The sequence below is a fragment of the Podarcis erhardii genome (assembly GCF_964252035.2).
Source record: "Podarcis erhardii genome assembly, chromosome: 9".
Lineage (NCBI taxonomy): Eukaryota > Metazoa > Chordata > Lepidosauria > Squamata > Lacertidae > Podarcis > Podarcis erhardii.
Window position 1 is genome coordinate 32,386,422 of NC_138512.1, and position 16,821 is coordinate 32,403,242.

The 16,821-nt window shown below is 41.8% G+C and overlaps 1 protein-coding gene across 3 annotated transcripts in view; it reads left to right on the plus strand.

Annotated features, from left to right (window-relative positions):
• Positions 1-347: 347 nt before the first annotated feature.
• VEGFC (vascular endothelial growth factor C) overlaps positions 348-16,821 on the plus strand; it is a 42,199-nt gene continuing 25,725 nt past the window's right edge. The window contains exon 1 of one of the 3 annotated variants that reach the window (XM_081875406.1): positions 348-1,201. In XM_081875406.1, coding sequence (XP_081731532.1) covers positions 1,055-1,201 — 147 coding nt within the window. In that variant the 5' untranslated portion in view covers positions 348-1,054. Of the gene's footprint in view, positions 1,202-3,690; positions 3,745-16,821 lie in introns of those variants that run through there. The other 2 variants (XM_081875405.1, XM_081875407.1) reach the window with 2 other exon arrangements.

The following is a 16,821-nucleotide window of genomic DNA, read 5'->3' on the forward strand; positions in this document are numbered from 1 at the left end:
GGCACCGCAGAGCCCACAGCCAGCCCTGCGCTCACCCGCCGCTCTGCCAAAGCGCGGGAAAGCGAGGCAACAGGTCTGGAGCCTCGGGCAGCGCCGCGCGAGGCGCAGTTGCTCGAACCAAGCGCGCGCGCGCGCCTCCGGCTTTCCGGCAGGCTTCCCCGAGGGGGGCCAGCAACGCGCGCGCGCGCGCCTCCCGTCTCACATTTCCACCACGTCTTCTTTCTTGGAAAGGGCTTTTGCGAGGCGAGCGGCTACTTGTGGAAAAATGTAACCGAAGGGGAGGAAGGAGAAGAGCTGAGCAGGCGGCGACGGGCTGTGTGTGTGTGTGGAGGAAAAGGAGGGACACACACACACACCCACACCCACACCCACCCCCGTCCGTCCCGGGCGCCCTCGGTCCTTTCCTTCCTTCCTTCCCTCCCTTTCCTTCCTTCGCCAGCCACTCAGTCTCTCCAAGGTACAGGCAGAGGGCGCTTTAGCCATGCCCGCCCCCTGCGGTTGCTGCTGCTGCTGCTGCTGCCGCTGCCGCTCCGCTCCACGCGCTGAGGAGGCGCCCGCTGCCCGGCCCCTGCTGCTGCCGCCGCTGCCACTGACAGACGCCCGGGGAAGCGGCGAGGAGACGGAGCCGCGCCGCTGCCCCTCGCCGCCTTCGTCCCTCCTTGGCATATAGCCCCCGGGGGGGCTGGCGGCTGCAGAGGAAACTTCTCTCCCCCCCCTCCCCTTACTACCCTCAACTGGCCCGGGACCTCCTTCGACCTCCTCGTGCTCCTGAGGGAGCCCGCTTCGGATGTCCGGTTTCCTGGTGCCTTTTTTTTAATTATTATTTGAACCTGACCAACTCCGAGTAACTCGTCGGAGCAGGAGCGCGCGAGCGCGCGAGCGAGCGCCTGGGCCGGCGAAGGGGAGGGGGGCTCGTGCGCACCTTTCCTCTCTCCATCCTGGGGAAGTTGCCGCTTCGCTGCTGCCTGGGAGAGAGCCGCCGGGCCTGGCTCGGAGCCGCGCGGCGTTGCCCACGCGCTGCCTTCCCGGCTCCCGCCCCGCCGCGCTCTGCACAATGCACTTGCTGGGCTTCTTCTCTCTGGGTTGCTATCTGGCTGCGGGCGCGGTGGTGCTGCTGGGAGCTCGGGAGCCCGCGACGGCCGCTGCCTATGAATCCGGCCAGGGCTACTATGAAGAGGAGCCCGACGTGGGGGATGCCAAGGTAAGCAGCCCTTCCCGGCCCGGCCGCAGACCGCCGGGACTTCGCTTCGCTCCGGCTCCCCGAGCGTCATGTGACCCGAGCGCTTGGTTGGTGCAGATGCAGCGCCCCTCGAGAAGTGCGTGCATACCAGCGCTCAGAAAACCAGGGTGCTCGAAACAGAGAGGGAAAGGTGCATTCCCACCTCCCTCCACCCCTCTTCCAATGCAAGGCGGGTGGGAAGCGGTATTTCTGTCCCACCATAGGTATTTTTAGGCTGGTCAGAAATTCTCCAGATTAACATGCAATACACTGTGTGTTTATCACTTGTCTGGGATTGGTTGTTGCATTTAGGCAGAACGCTTAAGGATTCTATGAAAGTTTTGTCTTCTGAAGTTTTAGGCAGCCAATATGGCTATATGGGGGAATTATTGGTTTGTTTTTGTTGTTGCTTTTGTTTTCTTGTGTATTTTGTGTTCTCATTTTGTGTTTTTCTGTTGTGACCTGCCCGGGGATCTTCAGATGAAGGGTAGTATACAAATTTATTAAATAAATAAAACAATAATAATTGCTTCTGGGCTAAGGGTTTGGACACAATGACTTCTGGTCATTCCTGTCTTTGCGATGAGCTTATAAAGGTGATTCCTAGCATGCAGAATTAATTGGCCCCCGAGGATCAGTTGTTTATCCTGTTATCTTTTGCTTGCACAGGGCTCTAAGTACTGTACAGACAGATAAGAACTCAGAGCACCATTGCTTCCCAGGGAAGTCATGTTAGTTTACAAACTAGTCAAAGGACAGGCTTGGTCTGGGGAATGCAGTATTAGTGCCTCCCTACTAGAAGTGGTTCACTGACTGTATGCATTCCTAGCTTCTTTATCAAGGGCAAAGCTGTGGAAAGCAAGGAGGTCTGTGTCCTTGGAGTGAAACGTGTGTGTTCTCGAAACTTTCCAGTGTGATCTGACTAGCTGCTGGCTAAAATCTTTAAAAGCCTTTTGGAAGACCGGTGTGCATGGCAGTGTAACTGCAGCGTAAATCCACAAAGAGAAATAATTGCATTAGAATGTCTTCCTATTTTCTAAAGCTCTGTGGTGGTATTTATGAAAGTCGTAATTTCTAAAGAGCAACGTGGTTTCAGGAAATTAACTTGACCTTTGACGGTGCTGCCTGGATAATTCTCATTTGACAGCATTAACTTTAAACATAGGGCATACATAGTCTTTTCATGTTTGTAGAATACATGAATAACATCAGAAATAGCAAACTCAGAGGTTTTTATAGAAGATATCAGTTATGGATATGTTGTCTACCTCTGTCTGCATTATTTGCATTGCAAGGATACCATGTTTTGCAAAGGAACCTAAAACTGTTTATAAAAGAAAGTTTCTTTGCACATTGCATCTCCCTTTTAATGGGTTATTTCCACAACAATCTGGACATTTCAGACTGGTGCTGACAGTTTTAAAATATAACAGCTGATCCCCACACACTGTAGGATAAAAGCTGGCTTGCTGTGTGTCTCCCCCACCCCCAATTTCTAATGTGTGAACACAGAACAAGTCCAATTGGTAATCACTTTAATTTGATTAAAGCTAATATATGCCAATACTGTAGCAAAACTGAAAGGCAGACATATTTCTCACTTGGTTTTACCTCATGCAAATCAGTTGACAAAGGCTTATTATTATGACGACCTTTAGTTTGCAAGTTATGTTCGGTAATAATAGTTTCCACAGTGTATTGAGCATACACTCACAGGAAACAGTTTGGTGAAAGATGAATGGTGTGGAACAAAGTATGTGCTTTCTGCATTTATTGCATCTTTGAAGTCTTAAACCTCCACCACCACCTCTGTAGATACTCCACCACAGTCTGCTCTGTGTTTTACTGAAGTATCATGACTCTGTGAGAAACCTGGGACAATAAAGCAAAGGAAGTGAAGAGTATGTGAGACTGGAAAGACAATGAACAGTGGATATCGAGGAGGTTATATATTTTTGTTTTGGGGGTGAGCACCTGTGCTCCGTGTGTGTGTGTGTGTGTGTGTGTATAGGCATGCATGAGGAGGGGGAGGGAATTAAACACACATTCCAAGTTTTTATAGGACATTTTTCCCCTCTTACCTTTGCTGTCCATGAGCATGAATAATATCATTGACCTAAGTAGAACTGCTCAAGTAAGAACAGTTGGAAGGATTTGGTCCCTGTTGATCCTGTGTGGTGAAAGAATGCTAAAAGGAAATTCTTGAAGGAATTAAAATATGATTCGATAACTAAACTGTAGGTAAACATTTCAAGGAAAGTACGATTGCGGACCCACACACATTATTCCCCACCCTGGTGGGTGAAAGGCAAGACCGACAACAGGTGTAAACAAACTGCACAAGACTCCGCCCCCAACCTGCCCATGATTGGGCAGTTTAATTTTAAGGGTGGCCGGCTTTCACACCATCCCTTGCAGCCGGCCAGGGTAATTCCCCAACGGCTAGCCACCATGTGAGAACATTATGCCCCAGGGAGCTGTGAGTGATGGTGGTGGGCTGCAAATGCCGCCCACCCTGGGACCAGGTGAGCAGCCATTATGGTGTAATTTTTTTCAGTTCAGATAAAAATGAGTACTCTAGAGCCGAGTCTGACTGTTTGAAATTGTGATTTCCTTAGCTTTTCCTCGTTCAAGCCATATTTTTAGTTGAAATAGGACTGAAAATTTTGTTTCCATTTGTGTTAATAGATTCTATATTGTCTATTAGGATTTAAAGTGGTGGTGTTGAGGAAGCTTCAAGTGGACAGCAGCTTTTTTAATACAAAGATGCGTGGGTATCATGGACCTGTTTTTCTAGGTGTTATGCCATAAACTTATGGAAATAGTATAACATTGGTTGGTTTTCCTAACATTTCAAAGACATGTGGAAGAAAGGTGGCTCCTTATGCACCAGAACAGTCATGTCTTCCTATTTAACCTCTAACTTTTGGAAACCTGAGGTAGCACAAGTAGTTCTTATGGGGCTATGGTGGGAGCACAGGTGGAAGAGGAGACACTTAGCTCCTACTGTTGAGTATCTCAACTGGTGTCAAGCCAACCTGTTGGCTGTTATTCATTTTTTATACTTCCGTCCCCTTATACGTCCTTAAGAAAGCACAGAACAGTTTGACATGAAGCTTCCACTGATGGTTGATCCAGGAAACGATCAGGTCCATGCTTTATTGGCTTCAACAATGGCATAGCAACAGGTGCTTCCAGACCAATCACTGGGTGTTTTCTTTCTCACCTTAAGTTGTTCCATTCCTTTGAAGCAGAATCCCCCTCTAGCTTATTTGCATGGGTGTATGACTCCTATTGGTTTTAGGTTAAATTAAAGAAACTTTCATCCAGCTCTGTTCTGTATTAAAAGGAGGGGAAAACTGTAGGTAGTTGTTGATTTTGAGTTCTGTCTTTTCTATTGTCCTGAGTCAATCAATCAATCTCCTTTATTGGCATAATAAGAGTGTGTCATATACATGGATCAGAACACAGTACGGATAGCGAAACATAGTAGGAGGTACTTTAGGATAAAACTGTTCAGATGTCGTGAGATACAAAAGTGGCTCTTAGGACCTATGATGGTGTAATTTCATGGGTCATTCAAAAAATCTCGCACGTTCTCCACAATGTCATTCCTACAATTATTCGGGATACCCTGGAAGAGTCAGTGCGATAGATTCCCCTCCTTCAATAAGGGGGCCAGATACTTATCATACATTTTTGCATAAAATGGGCAATGAAATAAAATGTGTGTGATGGATTTGACCTGTTTTGTTCCACAAGAGCAGTAGATTTCAGTATATGGGGTTTTCAAGAATCTACCTTGCGAAACTGCAGGCAGCAAAACATTAAATCTTGTGAGGGAAGAAGCTCTGCGTCGGTGGGGCTCATAAAGGTGATGTAAAAATGGAGTATCCTGGCCAAATGAGGGTCAAATTCCTAAACCTAATGGGGAAAAGGTTTTATTGGCTGTGCTGCTAAGGGTTTGGAATTCAATCTCTAGAATTCTACTCTTGATTGTCTGGAATGCTTCCAATTGTGGGAGCATAAGCAGTGACTCGAGTGATACGCCACAGGTTCTGATTTTGCTCTCAGTGCGAGCTAACCATGCCACCAGCATATGGAAAATTGAAGAAGACAGATCAGACTTGAAATGTAGGCGGAGCCAGAATTTTATAGTGGTGAGCCACGCTGTGGTTTCCAGAAGCCCTTGGCCAGTTTCCAGACACATGGCTTCATACGGCACATAATTTAGCATTGTCCTGAGTCTTTATGGCTCACTCTGCAGAGAAGGGGATCTATTGTTTGAATAGATGTGTACACATCAAAGACTGAGAAAAACAACTGGACACATGGGTTCGCTGGCTGCGGAGCTATGCGAGTCCTGTTTGTTTGTACATACAAGAGTGTGCATAATACGAGTGTGGGGTGGCTACAGCCACACCACTGGCATGAGGACCATTGACCAAGGGTGAATGTGGCCTTCGGGCCAAAAACTGTTAGCCACCCCTGGTTTAAAGAGATTATAAAACATATAATCAAACATGTCATTCAACTTGTAATTGTTATATTACAGTGGGGCTATTTTTGACCTTGTCCTCTATGCATCTTGCATCTACTTTTCTTTGGGTTGTTGTTAATTTTGTTAGGCTAATATTGCAGTCCAAGACACTTTCCGGGAAATTAGTCTTCTTGTACCCTGTGTGATTTGTTTTTGAGTAAATATGCTCCATATTTGCCATGTGTTTACTAACAGAGTACTCTTAACCCCCTGATCCCTGGTCCTGGGTAGAGTTGAGGTATGATGGAGGTGTCTTTCCACTGACCTCTAGTGGTGGTAGGGTGGGCTCCAATATTACAGAGCTTCCTGGACTGGAGCTGACATAGCACATATACCAGCTCACCCTGCGTGGGGTAAGTGGCAAGGCTAATGATATGTCACTTAACCTGCTGCTCTGCTCTCTCCAGCCAGGGTTTAGGATATTTCTGCCTGTCTTAGGGTAAACATTTGGGGGAGTGGCAGACCTGATGGCAGGGTATAAATTGATAGACCGATAAATAAGTACCTACATTTATGATCATCTGGCCTTCAAAATCCTAAAAACTTGGAGTTGGAAGGAGGGAACCATCATCTGCTAGGAATATATATATTAGTTCACTTTTAAATTTATTATGTGTGAGTACACCTGTTCACAACTCAGTATGATGGGTTTCATATACAGAAAAGCAAAACCTGGCCAAGTATACGAGGCTTAAGACAAATACTACTCTTTTCCAACTGATTTGCTTCACTGATTATAATGGAGGATGGAATTTAGAGTGCTCTGCAGTCTCTTTCTAGAAACTGCTCTATTAGCATGCCCATGCATGGGCTTACACTTAAGGAAACTTGCTCATCCATGAAGACATAGATACTATAATGCCAGCACTAGAAGCCTTGGACCCAACCCCAGTGCAACAACATCTGTGAGCAAAGCAACATGTGGAAGTCACTGATAAGGTTGGAGCAGGACAAGCAGTGTCCCTGTAGTACAGCATACCAAGCAATATTTAAATAGTCCTGAAGGTTCTTCCTTGGTGCTCATATTTTGATGTTACTGTAGAGACAGACCATTCTATTAGCACTTTAAAAAAAATCTTAATGTTTAATATAATGTAGCTTTTATTTTACACATCTTAATTTGCAGTAACGGAGTCACATGTGAGCAGGCCAAATCATATGTGATACAACCTGTTCCGTTCCTTGCTTCTTTCCGCTTATTGTTATAAAGATTGAGAAGTAGTATTTTTAGGCTGTTTCTTGATGTAAAGTATAGAAAGTATAATCATTAATAAACTTGTGTGAGAAATAAAGGGCAGAGTAATCCTATGGAGGTCAGGGAGAGGCAGTTCCTAAACCTTTCTGGTCTTGCACTGGTCAAGGCAGAAGGTTAGGGTTGGCTTATCTTCAGTGGAAGGGAAAATAACAAGCACCAGGTCCAGGGCCACTGCAGCTTTTCATCCCATGTTGGAGATGCCAGGGAAATGGGGTGGATTTAGATTCTGTGCATCCACCCTCAGCACTCCTCTTTTCATTGTCTTCTGCCATCAGAGCAACGGTGGTGGAGCTTTCCACCACTGCAAGAAAGAGGCCCATGGCAGTGAAACTCCTCTGTCCAAGAACTCCATTTCTACCAGTGGATGGTGAGGTTCGTAGCTTCAAGTGCACCCTCAGCCATTCTGTCTGGGAGCTTAAAATAGCTGCCTTGATTAGGCTTGTTTCTGGCATGCTATACAGATAATCTATTTGTTATTTCTGTTAATCTTTGAAAATGCAAACATTGCTGAGCAGACAACCAGTGTGGAGGCTCCCAGTTTCAAATGCCAGCAAACTTCCATTAAAACATTATGGGGCAAGTTATGCTCTTAGTTATTTTAAGTATATTCATTGATTCTGTTATAATACGATCCTTCGGAAGCCAAAACGTTTGGGTCCTATGGCCAATGTGAGCAATTATATTATATTACTTTGCTTTGGAATGTTATGAGCGTTTAGAAGAACTTCTGTTCAAATGCCTGCAACTATTTGCCCTGCCTGTCCCTGATCCCTTCCCAAGGGCCCACTAACCAACTTAAATTAGTTTCCACCAAGGGCGTCTTGCAGGGGAGATGCATTTTGAGCAATTAGATGCAGTGTTTGCCAAATATAAACCCCGCTTTGGGGTGCATGTAAAGATGCTTATGCATTCATATTTCTTATTTACACCATCAGTTTCAATATTCTGTTTTATTTTCTTTGGAATGTATAGGTCACCTAGTCCAACAAAGCCCTACACTAGGAATGTGGCACTCCAGGTCTTTCTGCCTGGTGCCTAGGACTCTGCTCAAGTCCCATCCACTCCCTAGTCTGCACCACTCACTAAATATAAAAATATCGGGCTACACTTATCAGAGCAATTGCACATTGCATTAGAGCCCAGGAAATGTGAACTTTTTTCTGTGTTGCCCAGTCCAGATCACACAGTACTTTCCTAAAATCTCATTAATTAATTGTTAACCACCAAGAATTCAGGCTCTGGAATCAGTTGCACGTTTACCTCTTCTCTGTCATTCATGAACCCTTGTGAAACATCCATTATCAGTTTTTGGTTGCAACACCCTAATTGTTCCTCTCGCCAACTTATTCTTTATGATTATTATTTATTTACAGAGCATACCACTGTACATTGAAGTTACAGAATCAGATAAGAGTTAGATAATTATATAACATAGGCAGGTTCCTGCCACAAAAGGGTTTACAACTTAGAATAAATCCTTTTGTATTTCCTATACAATAACTTACACAAACATGTACACACACCAGGTTTTACCTAAAATAGCATTTCCAACTTACATCATTTCTAGGTTGCCGCATCTTTATTAGCTTTCAGAAGTTTGGTACCTAGGGCTTTCCCTGTCCTTGTGCAAAAAACCTGCTGAAACAGTACTTCCTGACTCATACTCTTTTGCCACACGAGTACCCCCTGGTGGCCATTCAAGACATAATGGCTGCATTTGAGATGCATCTTAGAGCAGAATATGGTTTTGGGAAACACTATTACTAATTGTTACACCTGTGTTTCTTATAGTAGATGTGTGCAGTGCAGATGTCGTATATGTTTGCATCTTAAAACTCTCATCTACACATACCTGGGAACAGGATAGTGGACCAGATGGACTCTTGGTCTGATCCAGCAGGGTGGTTCTCACATCCTTAAATCTAACTGTTGGGAGGGTTTTTGTCATAAGCTTTCTTATGTACTATATTTGTGATTCCACCCCCAAAAAAGTATCCTGTAAAAAAGCAGGACACTGCTTAATAACTCCAGACACCTCTGTACACATTTCAGAATGAAATTCCCTCTTGTTTTTTGGCTAAATATTGAACAGATATTTTGGCTTTATCCTTGATTTGTGTCATAGTGTAACTTTTTTACTCGTTTCATCATTCTGGAATGTAGCAGTTACAAGAGAAGTTGCTGTTTTGGTTCCAGAGAAGGGGGAGGGCAGAGAGAGAGAGAGAGAGATCCAAAACTGTTTGGATAGTTAGTTTTATTGGATCAACTGTGTTGCTAGATTGCTAGGAACCTCTACTGCATTGCACTGTGTTTCTTTGTCCAAGAAGATATAGCACAGCACAGCACAATGCAGTGGTGGCTGCCAATTCTGGCTTTCTTTCCAACTGTTGGCCAAATGTGTGTGTAACAGAGAGGGGGGGGGCAGGCTGCAAGCACAGCCATGATAGTGCTGTGCAGCGTTTATCTTGGCAGAAAGCACAGCAAAGTACTATGGTGGTTGCCAGTTTGGCTTGAAAGGGCAATATTAGGCTCCCAAAATAGGTATCAGGTGCAGTGGCTCAAATGCAGCTAGCTGGTGGCAATTGGCTAAAGAAGGTGAAATAGTTTAGAACAATGAAGCTGATATCCCTTAGTAGCAAGGTTGTTCTGTAATATTTCACTTATGCCAGTGTGGATAGTTTGCTAATTGTTGAAATTCAAAAGTATCTCTGTGTTTACAACTGAAAACTATCATAACATAAAATGGTATCCTTATTAACACAATTTCCATGTGCTATATCATGTCAGCAGTTTTTAATACTGGAGGTATTAAATAATTAATTAAATTAATTAAACTATTAATTAAGATAGTAATTACTGTTACAGGGTACTCTGTTTTGCTATCCCCTGCCCCATTTTGTGTTGGATATAGTGTAATGGGTGGTGTGTGTGTTTTTGCTGTTACAAGGCTGCCTAACTTATAACCAGGAAGTCAAACACAGTCCATTAACTGCTGTAGTTGTTACAGAAAGCAACACAGTTGAACTTAATTTATGACTGAAGCCAATATTAAAGCTACTGTGTGATAATTTAGTCTGCCTCAATTTTCGGAATCATGTCCTCTTGTTCTGCAGCCACTTGTAATATGCATCATTGTTGTTGATGCACAGCTGCAAGGATGACTCCCTGAATAGATTAAGAAACGGAGCAAGGTATGAATCGGAAATGGATGGTCAAGGGCATAAGAACCCCAACAGGAGTGCATACATCTTTTGTGTCATGATTGGGTTTGCTCAGGGAGGTGCAGTGTTTCTCTAGCCAGCATGGCGTAGTGGTTTAGAGCGGTGGACTCGTAATCTGGTGAACCGGGTTCGCGTCCCCGCTCCTCCACATGCAGCTGCTGGGTGACCTTGGGCTAGTCACACTTCTCTGAAGTCTCTCAGCCCCACTCACCTCACAGAGTGTTTGTTGTGGGGGAGGAAGGGAAAGGAGAATGTTAGCCGCTTTGAGACTCCTTAAAGGGAGTGAAAGGTGGGATATCAAGTCCAAACTCCTCCTCCTCCTCCTCCTCCTCCTCCTCCTCTTCTTCTTCTATACTGCTGTTGCAGACTGAGAATTATTCTCAGAAGTATACATCTAGTGCTCATGATTACAAAGAAGGTTTAAAAATATAAAAATACTGGATTTGCCTTATACCAAATCAGACCATTGATCTGTCTAGCTCAGTGTTGGCAGCATCTTTCTAGGATTGTAGACAGGTGTGGTGTTGTTGTTGTTATTTTTACACCTACCTAGAATCTACTGAGTCTGGGCTTTTGTGTGCAAAGCAACCAATAGTAATGTGTGTGGTGGAGCACAAAGCTTCCTTCTTAACATTGGCATCACTTCTACTTACACGGATGTGGTTGGGTGCACTGTTGGGAATGTCAGATTGGTGGCAGCATTCATGCTGTTATACTGACATGGTCCCTATCTCCCTGCCACACTGCCCCAGCTCTGTCCAGTTAAGCACTTTAACTTCTTAATTTTGCAGAATGTAAATTTATATATACACATATACAATGATTTTCATTATTTAGTGAAAATCTCAATGAACTGACCGGTATCTGAAATGTATTCTTCTGCCTGTGCATTAGGATCGTTGGCAGAGGCCCTCTTATCTGTCCCAAACTCCTCTTTTGTTGGAGGAAGGGATAGAGCCTTTTATGGATTCTGAGGTAGATCTAGGCTCTAGAGTATCTTGCCCAGGGAGTGTCATCTTGCCCCATCCACGATGACTTTCCACCATAGTATAAAAGCCTTCCCTTTTAAGAAGGCCTTCAGCGTGTGAGTAGTGGTAGGGGAACCTGTAGCCCTTCAGAGATACTCATGACATGAAGTTCACTGGGTGGCTTACAATAAATAAGGTTGCTGACTACAGTTTCAATCATCCCTGATGTTAGGCCATGCTAGCTGAGGCTAATGTAGCCCAACAATATCTAGAAAATCACAGCTGTGATAGAATAGCCAGACTTCTTTTGCTTTTACTGTGACCCTCCAGTGTTTTAGTAGTTTATATAATTTCTCTTATTTTATTTCTATTTAGCTGCCTTGGGTTTTTTAAAATAAAAGCTGGCATAGAAATGTTTAAATAAATAGTCATTTTTAGCTTTGTTCAAATGGTTAAAAAGAATGTGTGACATTCCAGCCCTTTGTGATTTTTTCTTTACCACATTAATGGAAATTTGATGTGTAAATTAATTGCATCCCGCCAACTGAGGTTACTTTTCCATTATGGTTCTCTGAGCTGAACAGGTTGCATACACCAACCCAGATGTTCAATATAAATAAAAGTTGCTTTGAAATGTTATGATTTTAAGTTCCTTTATATCACATTGTATATGTTTTGTCAGCTGACTGTTTATACTTAGCAGTACTGTGTACTTCTAAAACAACTGAAATATAGCTCAGACAAGCAGTTCCTTGCAGCTTTGATAGACATTTTGCCTTGAACTGGAAGTTCCGAAAACTGCACTGGAAAGTAAAGCCTATATCAGCTTTTCCCAAAGACATTTTTTCCATAACAGCCATTTGAGACTATAGTGCTCCTAAAACTAGAACAGAATTTATAAAACAGGCTTTTATAAATTTTTAACTTTAATTAATTATCCTTTGTCTCAAAAGATGTGAAAAATAAGAGGTAGATTTGAACTTAGTACATTAGTTTTGATAATTTGTTTTCTTTTTCTTAAGCAATAAGTCTTTGTTAATAAATCATTATCTTAAATTGCTGGAGTGTGGGTAGAATGAGATTTTAGTGATGTATGTAAGCTTAGAGCTATGTAGTTCTGACTTACCCCTTGCTGTAAACTCACTGGTTGGACCTCATCCTGAATATTGTATCTTGTTATTGACATATTGGATATCATGAACTGAAATTAAAGCAGAAAGGTGGGGGATGTTAATAAGAAAACCTTTCTCACAAGGAGTTTGGTAAGCCAGTTCTTCCTTGGCTGTGTGCTTTACCCAGGGACACAGATCTGTCCTCTCATAAAGACATAGAAACTCTCATTTTTTCACATGTGTTTATGCATAAGATATACTTTTTCTATGTGCCCTTCAAAAAGTAACATGTGGCATGATGTTGACTTACAGAGGGTAGTTGTAAGTGCTTTTGATTGTGGCTGGCAGACTTCCTTGCTTTGTTGAGAAGCTTTCACCTTTTTTAAGAAACCTATGAATCTTGACACTGTCATTGCACCATTGAAAACCCACCTCATTAAATATACAGCTAGTTTTACCATGTAGTACATCATGTTCACAAACTTTGGACAGGGTTGTTCATTCTGAGTTCCTTGTGGGTGTTTTAAATATCGGGTGCCTCTTACGAGCGTATTCAGGGTTTTGAAAAGATAAATATATCATGTCTGTACAGACCAAAAATTCATACTCCACACAAAGGAATTTTAAATGGAGAGAGCTATTCACATTATAAGAGTTTGTGAACATGAAACCTAAAACTATCTATAATATGTCTCTTGTTTTCTTTCAGCTCCTATAAATAACTGGAGATACAGAAATCCAGTTCAACAGCCTGAAAATAGAGTGAACTAATTATTTCCAGATATGGGATGAAATGTCTGGAATTTTAATGTAGATTTCTGTCATCCTATGGAACTCTGCTTTGTCACAAGGAAGATAAGATACTGACATAGATATCATTTCTTAATGACACTCATTCGTTTTGGCAAGAATATCTTATTTCTAATTATTTTTTAAAATAATTATTATGAAAATTGCACTGATTCTGGACATAACCACCCAAACCTGGCAGAATTATGGACATCTCTCTCTTTCTCTTTTTTAAGAAAAGGGAGAAGAAAAATTGTCCCACCATTAGGTGTTCCAGAGGGAGCCTCTTTAGCTACCCATTAGTTTCCCCATTGGGAAATGCTTTCCAGGAAGTGTGGCAGCCAGTGAGGCTACAGAGATCTATGCAAGGGGTGAGTGGGGGCATATTGTTGTTGTTAAAAGAAGAACACACCCCTCACCTACCTTTCATCATCAATAAAAGGTAAATGCCATACTAAATCCATTCATCTGAGAATTTCTCTCATTCTTTCTCCCACTCCACCCCCACCTTTCTAAAGAGATAGAAAAGCAGCCTATTCTTTTACTAGGGATAGATGGAGAAGAGCTTCCAAAAATCAGAAAAAAGCAACCCACTCTTTTGTTATTTAGTACCTCTGCCTTACTTCTTTAAGAGCTCGATGCTTTCTCCTAGCTAAAAATGATCCCCTCAGACATTCTGTAGAGATTTATTCTATTGCTTCTCCCTGTTCTTCTACAACATTGTTTAGGAATCTTTTCTTTGCCCTTTAATGGAAGGAAGGTTAGAAGTCTATATGAAAAATTCTGTTCTCATTTAGTTATGGTGAAAATAATAACAGTCTAGCATTCTATTTGATCTCTGAATTGCAAATTTTGGAAAAATATTCACAAATGGAATACACAGGCACATCAGATATAATCATGGGACTATATCAAACATCAAGCACTTTCTAAGAATTGCGTAAGTGATGTGATTTTTATTGCATGTTTTAAAAACATTTTAAAATGATCCTTTTGTTTTCATATTTCATGTTGTTCTGAATGCTTGTTCTCAGAAATTTTTAAACAACTAAGGTAGTTTAAGGTATTGATTATCCTGTTAAAACCCTTTAGCCAAATTACCATTTTAATCTCTCCATCTCATTTAAGCCTCACCAAAACTATAAGCGAGCACTTTGCCAGAAGCCTTTTCCCCAAACCCTTTACTGACTTATAGAAGTGCAGGTGGGTCTTCCTATACTACCCCAGGAATCTTGTCTGTTCAACCTAAGCCAAATGATTCAGCCATATTCAACAAGTCTTCAGCCACCAAGCCAATCCATCTGCCTCTCTAGTCTTCCTTTTTCTTTAACAAACCTCTTCCTTCGATGTTGTCTTCTGGCCAACTCCACAAACGCCAAGCACCAACAACCCTAACTCTCCCTCTGCTGACCAGCACTCAGCTGTTACATAAACTTATTCTGGCTCTTCTACTCCAGTCCCAGCCAATCATGCTATCCGACTGAAAATTCTAAACCTGCACCCATCAATCAAAATATGCATACACCAGACCTTCCTCACAACTGTCAGTTAAGGCCCCAGGTAACAGTTAAACAAACTTTTACCAGACCAGACATAAAACTTCCTATATCAAATACACTGCAATGCACATTGCAATAGTGTTTTCAGGTTTGGGAGTGGTTAGGGCCCAATCAGTTCTGAGTACAGGTACAAGTCCTCTGCATCAGGATCCACATAAGTTTCTCTTTCTCTCTTCTCCTGCATATCAACCCATGTCATTGCAGGGAATGAAATGTCTATGAACACCAATATCCATCTAACTGTCCCTCTCTCTACAAGTTACTTCTGCTCTGGAGCACAAATAATTTGCATGGCAGAGAGATGAGGGGCTTCCATTCCTAGAAGCTGTCTCTTACATACATTGGTCAATGGACAGCCCAGGCAACAGGATTCTATTGAGTCCTAAGGGAATCCTCTATATACAGGTATTGTATAGCCTCTTAATATTTATACATAAAAATATACATAATTATACATAATTGATCAAAGCATTTCATATGAATTATCACAGTAAACTTGCAACACTCTTGTAAGATTGCTTAATTTTATTCTTTCTTATAAAGTAGAGCCTGTGAGACATGATGAAGCACAACCAAAAAGTTCATGGTAGACCTGAGATTCACACTAGAAGCTTCCATCTCATAGCACAGGCCCCTTAGCACTCACCAGCTCTCATACAATGATGCACTGGATGCTTCGGTATTGATCCATTGCTGAAACCCGACGCATGCAATTTCAGCTCAAGAAATTGTCTCTTCAGAGACATAATTATGAACTTTTGTATCAAAATTAATTCTTTGTATATGGTGGGAGAATTTATATTTACTTTGTATTTAATTGAACACCTAGAAGTGTATTATGTTGATTCTGATAAGATTCCGTTTGGATTATTATCAGTTAGCACTAGTAGACGCATCAATGGCACAAGACAACTGAAGAAGCCCAGAAAACTATACTCAGGGAGTGTGCCATCCACCAGCCCCAACAAATTGGTCCCACCGGGGCAAAACAGCAGCCTCTCAACTGCATAGACTGCTAGGGCGAAACAGGGATAGAATGCTGACACCCTGTCTTCTTTATTACTTCATACGCTGCTTCGTTAGCACCTCACAGCTGCCGGGAACAACGCTGAACTTACCCTTTTCTTGAACCTTCTTGAACTTATTTAAAAAACAAGAAAAAAATGAAAAATCGAGTCAATAATTTGTAAGAACCTAGTAAAATCTGAAATTGCAAGTTCACTTTATTTTAGGCAGTTTGTAAGTTTTCATGGCACTTATTGTCTCTTTCTCACATATTTGATAAATGGTGTCAAATTATTTTTGAACAACTGTGTGAATGCTTGTCGCCAACGTGCTGTATGAGTTGCACTATCTTTATTAACGGCACAGATTGCACATTTCTAAAAATTCCTGAATAAGCTAAGCAAAGCAAATAAGCTAAGCAAAGAGAACAAGTGCTATGTTACATTTACTATAGACATCATTTTTGCGGCACCCATAATCTATTTTGGCATTTCATAACAGCCATGGTAGCTAGAATTCCTGGACTCATTATGTATGCCAAGCAAATGTCAGGAGGCAGGTGGCATAAATCTAATATACTAGTTGACTCAAATCTGTTTTCATGGTAATAGAGACTTCCTTTTTTCTTTGTCAAAATATTTTGAGTAATGGCTATATCTGATTGTTGTGGAAAGAAAGGAAAATATTGGTGCATTGCAGTTTTGATGTTATAAACCATTAAAGAAATATATTTTGATCTTCAAAATGTTACATTGTGGCTAACTACTAAGTTGCATTTTTAAAATACATTTGTGTCCATATGTATTTCATTTCCTCTCTCCCTTGCATTTATTTATTTTATCTATCAAAAACACTAAATCTAATCCCTTTTGGGGTTTACTATTGACATGATAATTAATTGCTCCATTTTCAAGTTCACTTTCATTTTTTTGAGAGGGGTACATTGCATCTATGCAAAGTATTTTCATCAAAATAAACTCAATAAGGGAAATTAGAACAGGTTTGTGGAAGTGACATTCACAGCAACAAGAAGTCTTAGTCATATGGAAATACAATAGAAATGTATGTAGTTTAGCAAATAAATTAGATATTATTTAATATTAGTTTGCATGTAATATCAAACTATGGCTTAGCATACATGCAAGGTTTTCCA